Genomic DNA, 17,988 nt, shown 5'->3' with positions numbered 1-17,988 from the left:
CTCCTGAGTATAACAGTACCCCACATGTAGAGGTTTTATAGTGTTTGTGAAAGTTACAGGGTCAAATATAAGGCTTGATTTTACTTTTTTTTTTTTTATTGAAATTTGTCGGATTGGTTAGGTTGCCTTTGAGAGCGTATGGTAGCCAAGGAATGAGAATTAGCCCCATGATGGCATACCATTTGCAAAAGAAGACAACCCAAGGTATTGCAAATGGGGTATGTTCACCCTTTTTTAGTAGCCACTTAGTCACAAACACCGGCCAAAGTTAGCGTTTCTTGCATTTTTAACACACAAACAAATATAAATGCTAACTTTGGCCAGTGTTTGTGACTAAGTGGCTACTAAAAAAAACTGGACATACCCAATTTTGAATACCCTGGGTTGTCTACTTTAAAAAAATATGTACATGTTAGGTGTGTTTCGGGGATTTATGACAGATAACGGTGTTACAAGGTCACTATTGATACATTTAAAATATATATATATTGAAACAGCAATTTCCTACTTGTATTTATAGGCCTATAACTTGCAAAAAAAAGCAATAAAGCATGTAAACACTGGGTGTTTTTAAACTCGGGACAAAACTTTGAATCTATTTAGCAGTTTTTTTCATTAGCTTTTGTAGATAAGTAAAAGATTTTTCAAGTAAAAGTCCAAAAACATGTTTTTTTTTTTAATTTTTCACCATATTTTATTATTTTTTTTAAATACAATATTGGACATAATACAAATAATGGTATGTAAAGAAAGCCCCTTTTGTCCTGAAAAAAACAATATATAACTTGTATGGGAACCGTAAATGAGAGAGCGGAAAATTACAGCTAAACACAAACACCACAAAAGTGTTAAAACTGCTCTGGTCCTTAACGTACAAACATCGCAAAAACAGGCCGGTCCTGAAGGGGTTAAATACATCATGCAAATACTATAAAAACAATTGTAAATAAAATGCATATATAAAAATAAGACATTGCCAGCTTTAGTACAGAGATAACAGAGGTTAACAGGACAGTAAAAAGCATTCTAATTAATAATATAAATGATTAATTATTAATATGTATTAAAGTTAAGTTAGTAAAACCTGTATAATAAATACAATATATAATTCGTTAATCATATTTCATATAAAGGAGTTTATTTCAAAATCAGCATTTAAGCCGTGCGGTAATAAAGTATCTATGTTAAAAATCCACCTCATAACTGACTTACTAAGGAGGCTATTCATATCTCCTCCTTTCCAATGGGTTTTAACAATTTTTTTTTTTTTTTTCAATATATAGATTTTTATTGAAGACATAAGGAAATACGAATACATAAGGAATTACGAATAGAACATACACTTTACAAATTCACAAATTACATACATATTGCAACAGTAGAAAATGTACAGAATACATTCAAGTTTGATAATAAATGGTCCGTTAAACTTCTTGCGTGTTATCGAACAACCGTTCATGTGCAATAGATAATCGTTGTTGCAGAATATTACTTTATACAATCTTGCAATATGTACTGTGTGTACTTGGGGGTCTAGTTGCAACTTTGCCCACTGTACGCAGATAAACATACCGCTAACTTGGCAATTGTTTTAACTATATATATAAGTAGATAGTAGATAGTACAGATAGTACAGTACAGATAGTACAGAGCATCGGGTAAAGGCGCTGCACGATGCACCAACGCATTGAGTAGTGGGTAAAATTGACAATTTACAAGCGCTGTATACATGAACCGCTGTAGCGGCCAATGAGATCTCAATGCTTCTACCGATAGTGCGTCTCAAATTCGACACAGCAATGGTGCACCGCAACATGTGTTGGGACGTCAAGCTCCTCGGATTTAAATGACTCTTGTAAGTAACTTTTGCACATAGGAGTTGGTTGTCCTTGAGATGTCACTTAATCGCTATAGGCACCTCCGTTATCATATATCTCATGGGGTTGCCTGATGCTAGGGTAAAGTGGAGTATGTAGAAGCGTGGAGGCATTGCCCTTTAGGTGCCCGAATTTAGGATGCGGGCTCATGTCGGTTTGCACCAACCCAATGCTCAGTACCATAGTCATACGTTCCCCACAAAGTTGCAAGATAAAGGCACGCAATTCAAACAATCATATGTATGTTCCAACATAAATTATATTATAAATTATATTACAAAACAAATTGGGATGGGGAGGGAGGGAAAGAAGGGGTGTGGTTGTGATGATAATCATCTGTACCTGCAGGGGAATCTACAGTGAAATATACAGTCCACCCATTAACCTTTGAGACTTGAATTTAAAAACTTCCAATCCAACCATCCTACCTAACCACAATCCTGGCGACTTGTTGTGGGATATGGGCACACGTAGCCAACCTAGGGCTTGTGAGATATCTAGGGTGCATGTGAGTATGGAGTAATGAGTAAATTTACTCCATTACGGAGTATGATTCCATGAGTGACTCCCAATTCTGCCATCGGGTTAGGAAGGCCTGTGCATTACCTCCTTTTGCCCATTCCCGCTCATGATGATATGTCCGGTCTACCTTGCACATAACCTCCTTTATTGAGGGGGGGGTAGCGCTATTCCAATGTGAGGCTATACTCGACTTTGCTGCTACCAGTATATTTAAAACTGCATCTCTAGAAGGCAAATCGTGTAAGTTCGGGATTAGGTGGAGAAGATAAAGTTCCGGGCGCAGCGGTAACGAAGTCTTACAGAGGGCCCGGATGCTTTTCTGAATAAGTTGCCAAAAATTTGTCAGTTTGGGACAGTACCAGAACATATGCTCCAACGAGCCCAAATCCGTCTCACAGCGCCAACAAGTAGGAGAGGATGATGGGAAAATTTTATGGATTCTACTTGGCACTAGGTACCATCTCGCTATTACTTTAAAATAGGCCTCCCAAATCGTGACACAGTTTGAAGATTTTTTAGTGTATCCGAGGGATTGTTCCCATTCCTCGAAAGATGGGGTGATACCTAGGGAGAGTTCCCATTTCTGCATGTACGGTAATTTGGAGGGCTCGTGATGTTCCATTAATTCCTTATAGCATAAGGATAAGAATTTGCATGATGGACGAGGTATTTTTGCAGTAAACCATTGTGTTCCAATGTAACTAAATGCGAGCGGATCTATGTATTTAATATTGTGAGATAATAGGATATGTTTAATACGTAGGTACAGGAACAAATCCCTCGGTTCCAGGGTGAATTTATCCTGCAGTATAGGAAAGGGGAGAATACCATCTCTATGGAATAGTTTGTGGACATGAGTTATACCTAGGGATACCCATTTGGACGTATGAAGATTAGGAGATATTGAGGAAAGAGCTGATATGGGAGCAAGATACAATGATTCCGGCTTAGACCATAGAGCTGAACTCCAAGTGGCCCATGATTTCGTTAGGAAACGTGTGGCTGGGAGAGTGGAAGGTAAAGTAAGATTGAGGGACGCCCACAGGGCTCCTGGTAGAGTGTGTGTGCCCCCACAGGCCGCTTCTAAGGCTACCCATACCGGTTTTTGCGTACCCATCATAATGCCCATGCCCTGCGATAACAGTGTCGCCTTGTAATAGAGAAGAATATTAGGAACATTGAGGCCACCTTTTTTGAATGGGCGCCATAAGGTGCGAAATGGGACCCTTGGAGGTTTTTTTCTCCATATATGGGCATTAATGACCCTCTGAAATCGTTTAATTAGTGAGATCGGCAGTTCAATGGGCAATGTCCTGAACAGATAGAGTATGTGCGGCAAAATCATCATCTTAATCGTATTTATACGACCAAACCAAGATGTAAAAAGTTTGTCCCAAGACTCCATCTGTCCAGATATTTTGGATAGTACCGCTATGTGGTTTGTTTTAATGGTTTGGGACCTCGAAAGGGCCAGCTTTATCCCCAAGTACGAAATCGCAGTTTTTTGCCATGCAAAGGGGTACTCCGCTTCTAAGTCTTTTATCAGTTGCGTATTGAGTCGTATGGGAAGGATCTGGGTCTTATTGATATTGTTCTTGTAATATGAAATATTTCCATATGTAGATAATGTGTGTACAAGACGGGGGATGGATTTGGATGGGTTTGCTAAGAATAGGATGACGTCATCGGCAAATAGTGCTATCTTTTTTTCTCCAGCCGGAGTAAGTAGGCCGGATAATTGTTTATCAAGTTTTATCGTTCTGACTAGGGGTTCCAAACATAAAATAAAGATCAAGGGTGACAATGGGCACCCTTGCCTTGTGCCATTGGTTATGCGGAAGCTCCTCGAAGTGAAGCCTGAGTTGAACACCCTTGCGGAAGGAGCGGAGTAGAGGGCTAAAATGCTTGTTATAAAGGATTTGGTGAAACCAAAGGCCGATAGGGTGCTGGACATATATTCCCAGTTTAGGCGATCGAAAGCCTTCTCCGCGTCTAAGGCCACCAGAACACCCGATTTGTCGTTTGCTTTGGCCCAGTCGATCAGATCCATGCAATATCTGGTGTTATCCCCAGCTTGTTTGCCAGGGACAAAGCCAGCCTGTTCTTCCGAAACTAATTCGGTAAACAAGGGTCGGAGTCTATTGGCAAGTAATTTGGCATACAATTTGACGTCGGCATTAAGTAATGAAATCGGCCTTAGGTTTCCACAAAGAGTTGGTGATTTATTTGGTTTCGGCAATGTAATAATGTAGGCTTCTAACATTTCTTGTGGGAATACACCAGTTTGTTTAATCTTGTTAAATAGTTTAGTGATATGGGGGATTAATCGTGGAGCCAATCGGGTATAGTATAAATTTGAAAGACCATCAGGCCCTGGCGCTTTATGTTTGGGGAGAGTACTGATCGTGGAAGCTACTTCCTGTTCCGTGAAAGGGGCGTCTAAAAGGTTGTTATTGTTAGCCGAGATTTGAGGGAGCGAAATCCGAGAAAGGTATTGTTCTATGGCAGAGGGAGCTGGAGTAGTTACAGTCATGTCGTCGCGGAGGTTATAGAGTTCTTCGTAAAAGTGGGCTAATTCGTCCACTATATTAGTCGGATTAAATATTTTAACCTTGTCTTTTGAGTAAATATATGGAATTTTGGTTTGTAAATATTTCTTCTTAAGCTGAGCAGCCAATAGTTTACCCGCTTTGTTCCCTGAGATGTAGTAGGTTTGTCGGGTTTTGCGTGCTTGGAGTGTGTATTTTTGCACTTGAAGTATGTGAATTTCGTTTTGTATTTTAGTGATCCGCCGGGAGAGTGCCTTAGACGGGGAGCGTTTATTTGTGTCTTCTAGAGTGTGTAGTGTGGAATACAGCGAGGCTTCCTTAGAAGTGTACTTTCTTTTTGCTAACGAACCTAATTTAATAAAATGACCCCTAATCACCGCCTTATGTGCTAACCATTGAGTCTCAACTGTCGTGTCCTCTGTCGTGTTGGCAGTGAAATAGTTGTCTAGTTCTTTAGATATGTATTGAATGTCAAGAGAGTTCTCAAGAAGAGATTCATTCAAACGCCATTTACCTCTTCCCGTTGTGGGATAAGGCACCGTCAGAGTGGTTAGGACAGGGGCATGATCTGACCAAGTCCGGAGGCCAATGGATTGGTCTTTAAGGTGTGGCAGAGTTTTTTTATCAACTAAGCAAAGGTCAATGCGCGTGTATGTCAAGTGGACTTGTGAGAAATAAGTATAGTCTTGAGCAGTGGGGTATAAGTTCCTCCAAGCGTCGTAAAGGTCTTGCTCATACAGAAGCTTGGAAAACATTTTCCCATTGTGAATGGAAATTTTGCTGGGATACTTATTATCTGCGCGTTTTATATCCAAGGATGGCGTAAGAGTGCAATTGCAATCCCCACAGATTATTACATGGCCTCTTTTGATGGAATTTATTTTTTTAATCGACTTGTTAAGAAAGGAAAATTGCGCCTCATTAGGTGCATAGAGTGACACTATCGTCATTTGTAAGCCGTTTAGGTCGCCCACCAGTATAAGTAACCTACCGGTCGGTTCCACATACTGTGTAATGACTGTAAAGACCCAGTCTTTGTGAAAGAAAATTGCGACTCCTCTAGATTTGTTTGGGGAGTATGCGTGATAAGCTGCGGGATATTTCAGGGAGCTAATCTGAGGCGGGTTACTTATTGCAAAATGAGTCTCCTGAACACAGACTACTACTGCATCCGCTTTATGCATGTCTTTGAGTAATTGCTTACGTTTATAGGGGCTGTTAAGGCCTTTCGCGTTTATCGACAAGATTTGCAATGTGTGGGGAATCATGGAGTTACTTAATGAAGAAGCGCTCAAAAAGTGTGGCTTTTAAACATATGGCCCGCGATACGTCATATTGATACCTAGGAGTTGGGTGGTATCGAGCCCCGGGATGCATTTTGGCAGCCCACAAGTCCTGATATCTCTTAGAGGTTTTGGGGGAAAGGGGGACCAAGCGGGGAGGGAGTACACAGGTAAAAAAAGAAAAACAATAACTATAACAACAACATAAGTATATACATAAGGAACCTTGGCCAAGGTTCACACAGAATACCATCTGATGGGTCCTAGAATACATGACCCTAGATGGATTAGGGAGGGATAACGGGGCTCCTCCCGACCTATATGATATATAGGTCATGAAATCGAATTATACACAGAATGAATCACATAATGCACATGAGATGCCTGATCTAGGGTAATAGATAGGTACATTCCATTCCCAGTGAGAGTAAACGTCCCCTGGACAAAGCGTGTTCGTTGGGCTACCTATGGAACGAACTAGGTGAACATTAAAAGAAGCAAACTAGCGCTACAACAAAAGCGCGCTGCCGGACATGGGTTAACTGCAAATGAGAGCGAGAGTCCGCACTTTACGTGCAGAGCTGTTGTCAATGAATACTGTGTAAAGTAGAATAGCGAGATACAGAGTACAGATGCCAAACAAGTGTGGTTCGCTGATATCTAATATATCCCATAGATTTGTTGGGGGGCATGTTCCCCGCAGGGGATGTTAAGGAGGCTGTAAGTAATACATGATAAATGGTAAACAGTGTGCGGCACACGGCCCATACTAGTAGTTTATCCTGACGGGTATGAATTCACACGTGGGCTCATTGTGATATAGTCAGCCATGTAAATGGGTGGTAAGGTACTAGCATGGCTTCCTGCTATTCATAAGGGGTGTCAATGGGGAAAGGCATCATTATACCCAAAATCTGTCACAGTTTACTGTCGCACTACTGTGATGCCATGGCACAGATGGAAACCTCCAGCTACATTATGGGACGTTCCGAAAAGGGAATATACTTCAAATAACATATACATGGAGAATACGGTGCATTGAAACATAACTAACACCTAACAATAACGCTGACGGTACACATATCAGATTAGACTAATAGATTTTTGCAGGGTACATTGAATAGTCGGCTGGTGCAGGTCGACACACATATGAATAGTGAGACCTTGCTGCAGCCACTATTCGGGATACTTATCGATTAGTCCGATTTGTGAAGGAGCAGATCCAGAAGGTATCACGGTTTGCCAGTTGGTGAGTGCGCCATTTGCCAGTCCACCTGCAATCGTTTTGGGGAGTCACTATTAGTGGCCACATGTTGGGTGGGTGCGCCGGTCCAAAGGCCCCAAGTTGAGATCAGTTTCATTCCCTCTTTCGGATCTGCTACAACATGGTTACGGCCTTGCCGCCATATGATGAGTTTGGTGGGGTAGCCCCACTTGTACATCACGTTGTGGTTCCTCAGGGTTTTGGTGATCGATATAAATCCTCTTCTCTTCTCCATCGTTGCCGCCGACAAGTCTGCGAAGAGTGCTACCGTTTGATGAGGTTCTGGCATCGAAGGGGATTTCCTTGCTGCAGCCATCAGGGCCTCCTTATGAGCATAATAGTGGAAACGCACTATGACATCCTTAGGGATATCCGCCGGCAGGCGAGCAGGCCGCGGAAGCCTGTGCATGCGGTCATAGGCCCAAGCGGAGTCGGGTAAGTCTGGGACCAGAGCTTTGCATATAGATAGAATATGGCCCGGTAGTGCTTCTCGATTAATATCATCCGGAATCCCCCTGAACCGCACGTTCTGTCTTCGGGATCTATCCTCCATATCCGCAAGCTTGTCCCTCAATGCAGAGTTGTCTTCAGATAACTTCTGGACCCTGTCCACCATTTCGTTGTGCGCCACGCATAGCTCGTCGGTTTTATTTTCCAGATGGTCCGTCCTGTCGCCAATAGCCGACAGTTCTTTCCTCAGATCACCATCAATTTTGTGGAAATCGGCTGTTATTGTAGCCCTCAGCTCCTGTAACATCCTATGAAGGCTCCGCTCTGTAACCGGCATATCGGAGTATTTCGCCGATCCGGATTCCAGATCAGATACGCCGTCGGACATCTGAGACATATCGTCGCCATCTTGGAATTCCCTCCGACGCTCCGATCTCTTTGATTTCGGCACGTTGGACAGCTTCAGCTGTTTGGACGCAGGCATGATCGCCTATAGTGGGACTAGGAATAGAAGGGTGGTCGAAATATAATCGATCAGGTTCAAAATGCTGTGTATATAGTCGCTCTAGGTCGGGGTAACGGCGGAGCTCCTATTCCATGCGACTGCTCTCGCCGGAAGCCAGACACGCCCCCCCGGTTTTAACAATTTTAATGCCCATAAAATCTAATCCACTAGCATCACCTTTATGGACCTCTAAAAAGTGTTTAGATACACTGTGTTTTTTACAATAGTGAAACCCTTTTTCTCCTTTAAGAAAATTATTACTCTTATCTTGTTGAAAAGTGCTTCTTCTTTTTCTAAAAAACTATTAGTAAGAATCTGCCTAAAATGTTTAGCCTCCTAAAAAATATTTTGGGTTTGTGGCAAACCTAGCCACCTAAGACTATTTTTTCTTTATATCTGAGGGTTGCCCTAGAGAGACTGGTTCATATATGGTGTTTGATGTGTTCGTGTAAAATGTGAAAGAGGGAATTCGTATGCTAGTGGCACGAAAGCCGCTAGCATTTATATGGTAGTTTCATGAACAGTGATTTTCAACACTGTTCGTGAAACGAACAAAGTACCGAATGGGAGCCCACACACAGGGGGTCGTGTGGCTCCCATTAACCGATTGCACCACTGTATCTATTGCCTGTTAATTGATCCCCAGGGTGGCCGTCGTTCGGCTACCAACCACGAGGCTGTGGCCATCTTGGATTCCCTTTTTTCCCAGCGGTGTTTGGTCGTCAAGAGCCTGGAACAAAAATCGGCTACTCGGCGGCACGAACACCACTTGACTTCCAGGCCGTTCGGGAGCACCGGTCTTTGGTACTTTTCCCCCACTTATGCATTCATGACTTTTATGAAGAGTTGATGTTACAATGTATTTCGTTCGGCGTTCGTTTAATTGTGCTGGGGTCTGAGCAGTACTTTCATGAAGTATGCGCTCAGACCCCAGCTATCTGCCGATCGGTCATTTGGTACATTGACACAAATGTTATACCAGTTACAGATTTTTATGTGAAAAGCCGGTTCTGCTGTACGGAGGGATAATCCACTTAGCAGGATATTCTTGGGGGAGTATCCCTCTCGTACAGCAGTGCATGGTGGGAGAAATGTCCTGTATGTTAAGTCACCCATGTAGTCCCCTACTGTATAACCCCTGTAAAGTAATTAAGGAAACCCCTTGCATGGGGAATCACATAAATACTGGAGCTTGTGAATAAAAACCTGAGTTGACTCCCAGAACTGTGTTTCTGCCCTGTGACTATGGTCCCATGTTGAAATGCTTGATTTTTCCCCTGCAAAGAACCGAAAGCCGGGTCATTCGGTACTTTCCCTATGTGAGTAGTGTTACCCCAGATAGCTATGCCATGGAGCCCATTCGTATAACAAAAGACTATGTGAAAGACTTTGGCTCCATGGCAATTAAACTGTATGTATGTGATCTGAGCGCCATTCAGTAATAATGTGCGCTCAGATCTAAGCTATCTGGGGATATGTTGAATGTACCTGTTTTATGCAATAGCTGCACAGTTAAATATTTTTATGTATTTTATTGTATTTTGCTACCATGTGGCTAATGGAGCTTTGCCTCTGTCCTTGGAGATAATTTGATTACTTCCCAATTATCTCCAGGATATAAGACTGTGGAACTGGTTTTGGTCACAAAGGACGTTGATCTAACTTTTGACCCACTGGACCAATTTGTATGATTTTGACGTATGTGTGTATTTGGAGTATGCTGACAATTTAAGTGAATGTGATGCATACTTTTAAAGTTATGAATATTGTGTAAAACTGTGTATTTTCCTGACTGTTATAATTATATTAAACCATTGTGTTAAGTAATTGTATCACAGGCAGAGGGGAGGATTTTGTGTGGGAGTGTCTGAGTGTATTGTACATGTTTATTGGTTGTTTTACAAAACCCTGTGGGTGGTACTAATGTGTAAGAATGTGTATATAAGAACAATAAACTCACAGCTCTGTCAGTTCTACTTCACCCTCAATTTGGAGTGCTGTCTCTTATTAGGGGAATCTGCTACAAGGGATTGCTATGCTTTGCATATTCCCTTGCTATAATCACTCCTAAGCTCTTTTTTTTTTTTTTTTGGAATTCTTTATTTTCGAAGTGCATAGGTTTACAACATTCGCTTGTGAGGTACCCCAAAGGCATTCTTCTAGCGCAGTAAAACAGTTGAACTAATAGGTACTTGGTAGGTCAGGCACATTTTTTGTATGGCTATGAACAATACAGATTAACTTTGCATAGGTGTTTTCTTAACATAACATAAATGAACATCGCTGGTAGGTACACATTTAAGGTATCGAGTGGGTTACTAGACATAACACTTTAGAGCAGTTAGTAGAGTCTGCACATTTTTAAACGGGTATTACTGACATGCATGTAGAAACCGTTGCAGTGAATAAGTAATGATGATAGTTGGTCCCTCACCGCTGGATATACATCCCCAGTGTGGTGCCGCAGCGGTGGGAGGCCAACGTAAGTACCGTGGGGAAACTCCAGGGGCTTAACCCCTGAACAACCGACAACAAAGGAAGAAAATAAATCACAAAAGCCAGTCACAATGCGGAAAGTCAGAAGTGGCTACCTGAAAATATACAGTAGTCTAATAGAAATACAAGATATATACTATATACATAGGATACAATGAAATTGAGATAACCCTACAGCGTGTGATCTAAACCGACTGATAGATACATGTATAGATCTTGATGACTGTGTGGGTATACGGGTATCACCAGTATCATACTAGCAATAGGTATACTAAACATTCCATGTTTAGACTCGGTGAGTCTAGTTGCTTATGTTGGGAGAGGCCCCCCCACTGTCAGGAGCGATGCTGGGTGCGTAGTTAATTACCTAATGTATAAATCAGGCATGTGGGCAGACGTTTCATAATACAATCACTTAACTGAGGTGGTCGTTCAGGTATTATGAGGTACCCCCGGGTCATGTAATAGCCTCTTGTGTATCAGTAGGGATTAAAGGGAATGCTCTGGTAGGGTACGTATAGGTACTTGGCAAATATACAGTAGGTTATGGTATGAAGGTAACATACCCTGAGTGGTTTTAGTAGAAGACGCTAGTGTAGGAAAATTTGGGGCAAGTGGTGCGGTCAGCGGGTGAGGGGGACGATCGTAAGGAATGCTGATTGTAGCTTGCGATTAGGTGGGGAGGGGTGATTTCTCCTGGCTGTGTGTAATGCAATTATGGGTATAATGTCCCTCTGTGCGGATGGCTTGTGCCCTTTGTGGCCTGGTGCATTCCCCGGTATTGGGGTGAGTTACGTCAGTTAGGGCAATTGTCGCTGGGTGTGGATGGGATATAAGGCTTTGCTGCCCTGGTATCGTGGGTGTTTGTAGTTGCGTGGGGATTGTGTGTGGCTCGTTGCTGTTAAGCAGCCGAGGTATCTCATTTAGTGTATGGGGGCTTCATTGAGGGGGGTGCAAACAGAAATAAACAGAAAACTTTACCATAACTGTTCAGCAGCAGAGGTATCACATCTAGTGTGTGTGAGCTGCCTTGATGAGGATGCAAGCAGTAATAAATGAAAAAAAAAAAAACTTAACCGTAGCATAAATTCTATTTTGTAATGGCACTATGGCAACGGTAAGAGTGGGTGGCTTGGCCCTGCGGGTCCACAAGGGGTACTCAGGCTGGGGCCATTTTCTGAAAGGCAAAGGTCCCTCTTGGGACAAATGTCTCGGAGGTAGCCGGGTTCCATTCATGGGGCGTAGAGGATAAGCGGGGTTGCTGTAAAGAGTCTTGTGGTAGGCCCAAGGATGATAGGTGTCTTCTCGCCTCCTGCAGGTCTGCTATTGAGTACGCGGTGTCTCCGTGGAGTACGTGAAGCTTATAGGATGAGCGCCATTGGTATTTGATATTGTGTGCGCAGAGCAGGGTGGTGAAGGGTCTCAGGGCTGTGCGCCTTGCCATAGTTCCTCTAGATAAGTCTGTATAAAATGTAAGGGCCATGCCTTCAAAGGTATACGGTGTGCTGCCCCTGATGGCTGTCATTACTGCTTCTTTGTCTTGTAATTTCTGAAATTTAACGATTAGGTCCCGTGGTGCTGCCGCTGGGGCCGTCGTTGGCTTGGGGATTCGAAACATGCCATCCAGGCACACTCCCTTGGCCTGCTTCGGTGGGATTATTGTGCTCACCAGGCGCCTCATGAAGTGAGGCAGTTTGGTGTCTGGGACCGCTTCTGCTATGCCTCTTTAATATTCTGAGCGCGGCGCAAGTCCTCCAATGCCGCCATTTTTTGCTCCATAAGTAGGTGCTCCATAAGTAGGTGCAGTAGGTTGCAGTGATTTTAGTTCCTGCTGTATTGTGGACATCTGCTGTTCGTGGCTGCGAGAGTCTTGCTCCAGGGTTTCAGTGCGGCTTGCCAGGCCCTGGATGTCTTTTCGCATGTCCGCCACATCAGCCTTGATGTTCCGTCGGAGGTTCGCCAGCAGTTCCTGCATGACTGCTTTCGTGACCGGGGTTGAGTCCGGTTGCGGTTTGGGTTGTGCTGATGCCTGTGTTGTGGTAGGCCGGCTTCTTCGGGGTCCGAGATTTGTTCATCGGAGTCGTTGAAGTCGTCCATGTAGGCGGCTATGTCAGGCTCCAGGGCGCCATGTGCTCGCCACCATAGATTCCCAATGCTTGTGCCAGGTCGTGGTTGGTCTGGTTTTTGCTTTTCCTGCCCATTTCTGTCTTGTTTGCCAGGTAGGGTCAGCTTTGTTTTTCTAATTGGGGGTGAATTTGAACGTTTTTGTCCGTGTTTTATGCTGAAGAATCACGGAGCTCTCAGTGCATGCGACCAGCTGTTGGCACCGCCCCCTCTCCCCCCCCCCCCAAGCTCTTTTAAGATCTCGTTCCTGCTTCGCTCTGAAGGAAGAGAGGTTCGGCCTGCATGGTTGTGGTTTTGGCTAGAGTGCTTGGAATCTTCAAGAAGCGCTAGGAGCATCCATCAACGGAGGTACCCAGTCGGGGTGCCAGGTGATCCGTTACATATCGGTTACTGGGGGATTTGGGATATTGCCTTCTTTCAGTGCTTTCTTGGGATTACTTCCGTCTACCAGTGGAGATATTGGGATTTAATATTGCAGCTCCGCTACAGGGTTTGTTTCCAAGGAAACTTTGGATATCCTGATCTTCTTCTAAAATATACCAGTTTGTTTTGTATGATTTTATGTAAATGAGACGTATTGGAGCAATAGTGAAAGATTAAGGGGATCTCTTTATCTTCTTCCATATATAATTTTGGTCTAGTTTTGTATTTAAAAACATTTTTGTCCATTAAATTTACGTTTTCTTCACCTATTCCCTGCATCCTGGAAGCATTTATGGTATAAGACTGAATTAACTGAAAATGGCAAAAAAATATCCTGACCCACCACTATCATCCGCTGTATCCTCCATCCAGGGCTGCCTAACAGGTAGATCCCCAGATGTTGTAGAACTACAACTCCCATGATGCTTTGTCATTCTGAAGGCATGAAAGCATCATGTGAGTTGTAGTTCTACAACTGGGGATCTACCTGTTCGGCAGCCATGCTCCATACCATGTCACTACTCTGAGCCAGCTTTAAGTGGCTCAGAACCATGCGAGTTGGACCAGTAAAGTGTATATATATTTTAACTGTGTTAACTATATTACTATATGGTCTGTTTGTACCGTATATACTCGAGTATAAGCCGAGTTTTTCAGCACATTTTTTGTGCTGAAAAACCCCAACTCGGCTTATACTCGAGTCAGAGTCTGTATTATGGCAATTTGCATTGCCATAATACAGACTGGGGGAGACTCTCCTCCTCCGCGCCGTCCGTTCAGCACCTCGGTCAGCTCCCAGTGTAAGTCTCGCGAGAGCCGCGGCTCTCGCGAGACTTACACTGGGAGCTGACAGAGGGAGCTGCACAGACCGCGCGGAGGAGGAGAGAGCTGACAGGAGCTGCAGGAAAGGTAAGTACAGCTCTGCCAGCACCCCTCTCCCCCCACTGAACTACCAATGACACTGGACCACCAGGTAAGGAGCCCCCCTCCCTGGCCAGCTAGCAAGCAGGGAGGGGGGACGAAAAAAAAAAGATAATAAAAAAAAAAAAAAATACTAATAATAATTAAATAATAAATAATAATAAAAAAAATATAAAAAAATTAAAAATAATAATTAATAATATATCAAATGCCCACCCCCACCAACACAAACACACACTGCATCACACGCACACACTGCACTCACACGCACACACTGCACTCACACGCACACACTGCACTCACACGCACACACTGCACTCACACACACACACTGCACTCACACACACACACACTGCACTCATACACACACACTGCACTCATACACACACACTGCACTCATACACACACACTGCATTAATTATATACACACACTGAAAATAAATATTCAATTAATATATACGCGCACACACACTGCACTCATACACACACACTGCACTCATACATACACACACACTGCACTCATACACACACACACTGCACTCATACACACACACTGCACTCATACACACACACTGCACTCATACACGCACTGCACTCATACACGCACTGCACTCATACACGCACTGCACTCATACGCGCACTGCACTCATACGCGCACTGCACTCATACGCGCACTGCATTCATACGCACACTGCATTCATACACACACACTGCACTCATACACACACACTGTAAATAAATATTCAATTAATATAATTTTTTTAGGATCTAATTTTATTTAGAAATTTACCAGTAGCTGCTGCATTTCCCACCCTAGTCTTATACTCGAGTCAATACGTTTTCCCAGTTTTTTTGGGTAAAATTAGGGGCCTCGGCTTATATTCGGGTCGGCTTATACTCGAGTTTATACGGTATTTATATTTTTAGATTCGACATCAACCAAGCTATTGTGGTATTTGTTATATAGTGTGCTCTCACTTTTGTACTTTTATATTTTCACTGTGTTGTGTGCTTTTAGAGTGATTCACACACACTTTTTTTTTTTTTAATTCTTTATTTTTCCTTGTGCACAATATTACAGACAAGCTTGTAGCGCCACAACAGCGAGTACAGGTTATTCAGTGGCATACAATATCATGTCAGAGTTATCAGCACATTTAATTTTTGTGAAAGGTAACAGGCTTGTGATAATTGAGTGGAACTTTTGTAGGGTAGTAGGGTATGCATACATGGTTATATGGTCGTTATATGAGTGGTGGGTATTTGTATCAGGCTATTTAAGCTTGTATCAGGTATAGGCTGCTAATCATGAGTGCGCCTACAGTGAGCAAGGTGAGTGTGTAGTGATAGTGGAGGGAGATCTCTGAGTGGTGGAGTCCCGGGCAGAGTGTGTTAGGCAGAGTGAAAGGTTGCATGTTAAGTAGCCTAGCGTGCTAGCAAGACAGGCAGAGTACATTTCAGTGTAGTGTTCTGCTGTGTCGCCTGATCCGGTGTCGTCTGTAATGCCGCATGGCAAGTGAGTCCTGTATAGGGAAAGCAGTCCTGGGTTATCGGGACTCAAGCTAGCCCCTCCAGTTGTTCCTCTAGACCATCCTTTGGTGCCCCTGCGATGGTCGCTGTTTGCACTGTCGTCAGCCAACTGCTGTGATCCTGCAGGCGTCTGTGTGGGTCCAGGCGGGCTCTGTATCGGCATATTGTGCCATACGGTAGTCTCTGGAGACGTGAAATCCATCATCTGAAGGTGTTACCGCAGGTCTGAGGTGGCTGTTTAGTCATGGCAGTAGCAGAGTCTCCCTTGTCCTGGCTGGGAGGCATGCTGATGCTTGGCGGGCTTGGTGCCTGTGTAAGCGGGGGTTTGCTGTGTTCACCCGGCGAATATTAGTAGAGGACTCACCGCTGGGCTGATCTTGTGGTTGCATGTGTGGGTGAGTGGTGCGGTTTCTCTCCCCTGGGGCTTCATAGGGCGGGAGCTGCTGGTGTTGTCGCCATCTTAGCAGGTTGACCCCGGGAGCATCCTGCCTCATGGTCTCCACACTTCCCGAGCCCTCCGATATGGGGACCGGGATAACCCCCCCGGTCCCAAGGGGGGGGAAACGGGACCGGCAGGCATTACATGAGGTCGGCTTGCGGTGTCCGGGTATGGAGACAGGGCAGCGGCCGTCCACCCCGCTTCCTCACGAGTAGGCCACAGTCCCGAAGTTTCGTGCCTCCTTCTTGGGATCCAAAACTCCCGATCTCGGGTTCTGCTGCTTTTTCCGCAGCCGCGGGTACTTGCTTTGGGTTCCATGCTGGTGTCAGAGTTGTAGTATTTTGCCTAAGAGGCCCGATTTCTCCGGAGCCTCTCCTGCATGCGACCAGTCAGCATGGCGGTCCGGTCCCGCCCCCCCTTTTTTTTTAATCACATTCTTACTATTTGTATTTTATTAATAAATTAGTTTAAGAAGTTATATTATTCTAATAGCCAGAACTGAAAACATTTTAAAAAAAAATATGCAGAAATACATCCTTGAGGTAGATGCGTCTCTATAGATTATTAATTTTAAATACAACATACTTCTTTTTCTCATCAGGTTAGCCAAGCAGTGGTCTGAAGATGATGAAGAAGAACAAATCCGTGAAAGGAGAAGAAGAAACCGTGTAATATCCAACCCAGCTGAGCGAATCATTGAAGTATTCGCGGATGAGGGCCTGTGAGTAGAGTTACCTTTTTCTGGAGTGAAATGATGATGGCATATAAGAAACATGAAATAAACTTAATATAATATATGTATTGTTTTATTTTCCATTACAGCAGCTCTGATTTGTCCCCTGTACCAAATGTAATTGATTCAATAAATTTGAAAATGGAAGAAGGGTCAATATTAAGGGAGGCATTACAAAACAGAGCTCAGGAAAATCCAACAAATGGAAAGAAGCCAAAGGAAGATAAACCATATCAATTTTATAGCGGGGGTAAAAAAAGCAACACGCGTGAGATCTTGGATGAGGAGCTACCAAAGACTCCAGTGGATGAGACAAATCTGTCTACTAGCAAGACAGAAGGTATTCATGGACCAACAAATAAAGATGGACAGAGTTCAAGGTGTAAAAGCCAGATCTGTTGGGGTGAGAAAAACCAGGGTCGCATTTTTGTGAGGGAAGACACCCAAATGTTAAGTCAGAAACAAAATAACACAGCGCCTGAAAAACAGACACAAGGGAAGCAGAAAGAAGCACAGGTGATTAATCAAAACACCAGCAGTAACAGAACATATCAAGATCAAATAGATGGAATTTTTTTAGAGGTAAGTGAATCATATCTAAGTGTGGGGTGGGTATTAAAATTATGACACTTGTTTTGTTTCTATATACATCATTATGTCACTTTGTATTCCACTGTTGCTACAGAATCCAAACTCTAATATGATTACTTGCGGGCAAGACAGTAGCAGCATTCCAGGCCAAACCAATAACTCCAGTGTGCCTGTCAGCATATCTTCTCCTCCTCAAGACTCAACAAAGAGCAGTTTTGCCACATCTGCTAGCACTGGGAACCTCTCTAGATACAGAAGCCAGGTGTTTGTGAGGTAAGATA

At 43.5% G+C, this 17,988-nt stretch overlaps 1 protein-coding gene across 1 annotated transcript in view; it reads left to right on the top strand.

Moving 5' to 3' along the window:
- Positions 1–17,988, top strand: part of LAD1 (ladinin 1) — a 675,989-nt gene that overhangs the window by 216,677 nt on the left and 441,324 nt on the right. Inside the window, exons 2-4 of the mRNA XM_063453187.1 lie at positions 16,985–17,104; positions 17,206–17,698; positions 17,802–17,980. Coding sequence (XP_063309257.1) covers positions 16,985–17,104; positions 17,206–17,698; positions 17,802–17,980 — 792 coding nt within the window. The remainder of the gene's footprint in view (positions 1–16,984; positions 17,105–17,205; positions 17,699–17,801; positions 17,981–17,988) is intronic.

Source organism: Pelobates fuscus, chromosome 1 (assembly GCF_036172605.1).
Source record: "Pelobates fuscus isolate aPelFus1 chromosome 1, aPelFus1.pri, whole genome shotgun sequence".
Taxonomy (NCBI): Eukaryota; Metazoa; Chordata; class Amphibia; order Anura; family Pelobatidae; genus Pelobates; species Pelobates fuscus.
Note: the sequence above shows the minus strand (reverse complement) of the source record. Positions and strands in the feature narration are given on the sequence as shown.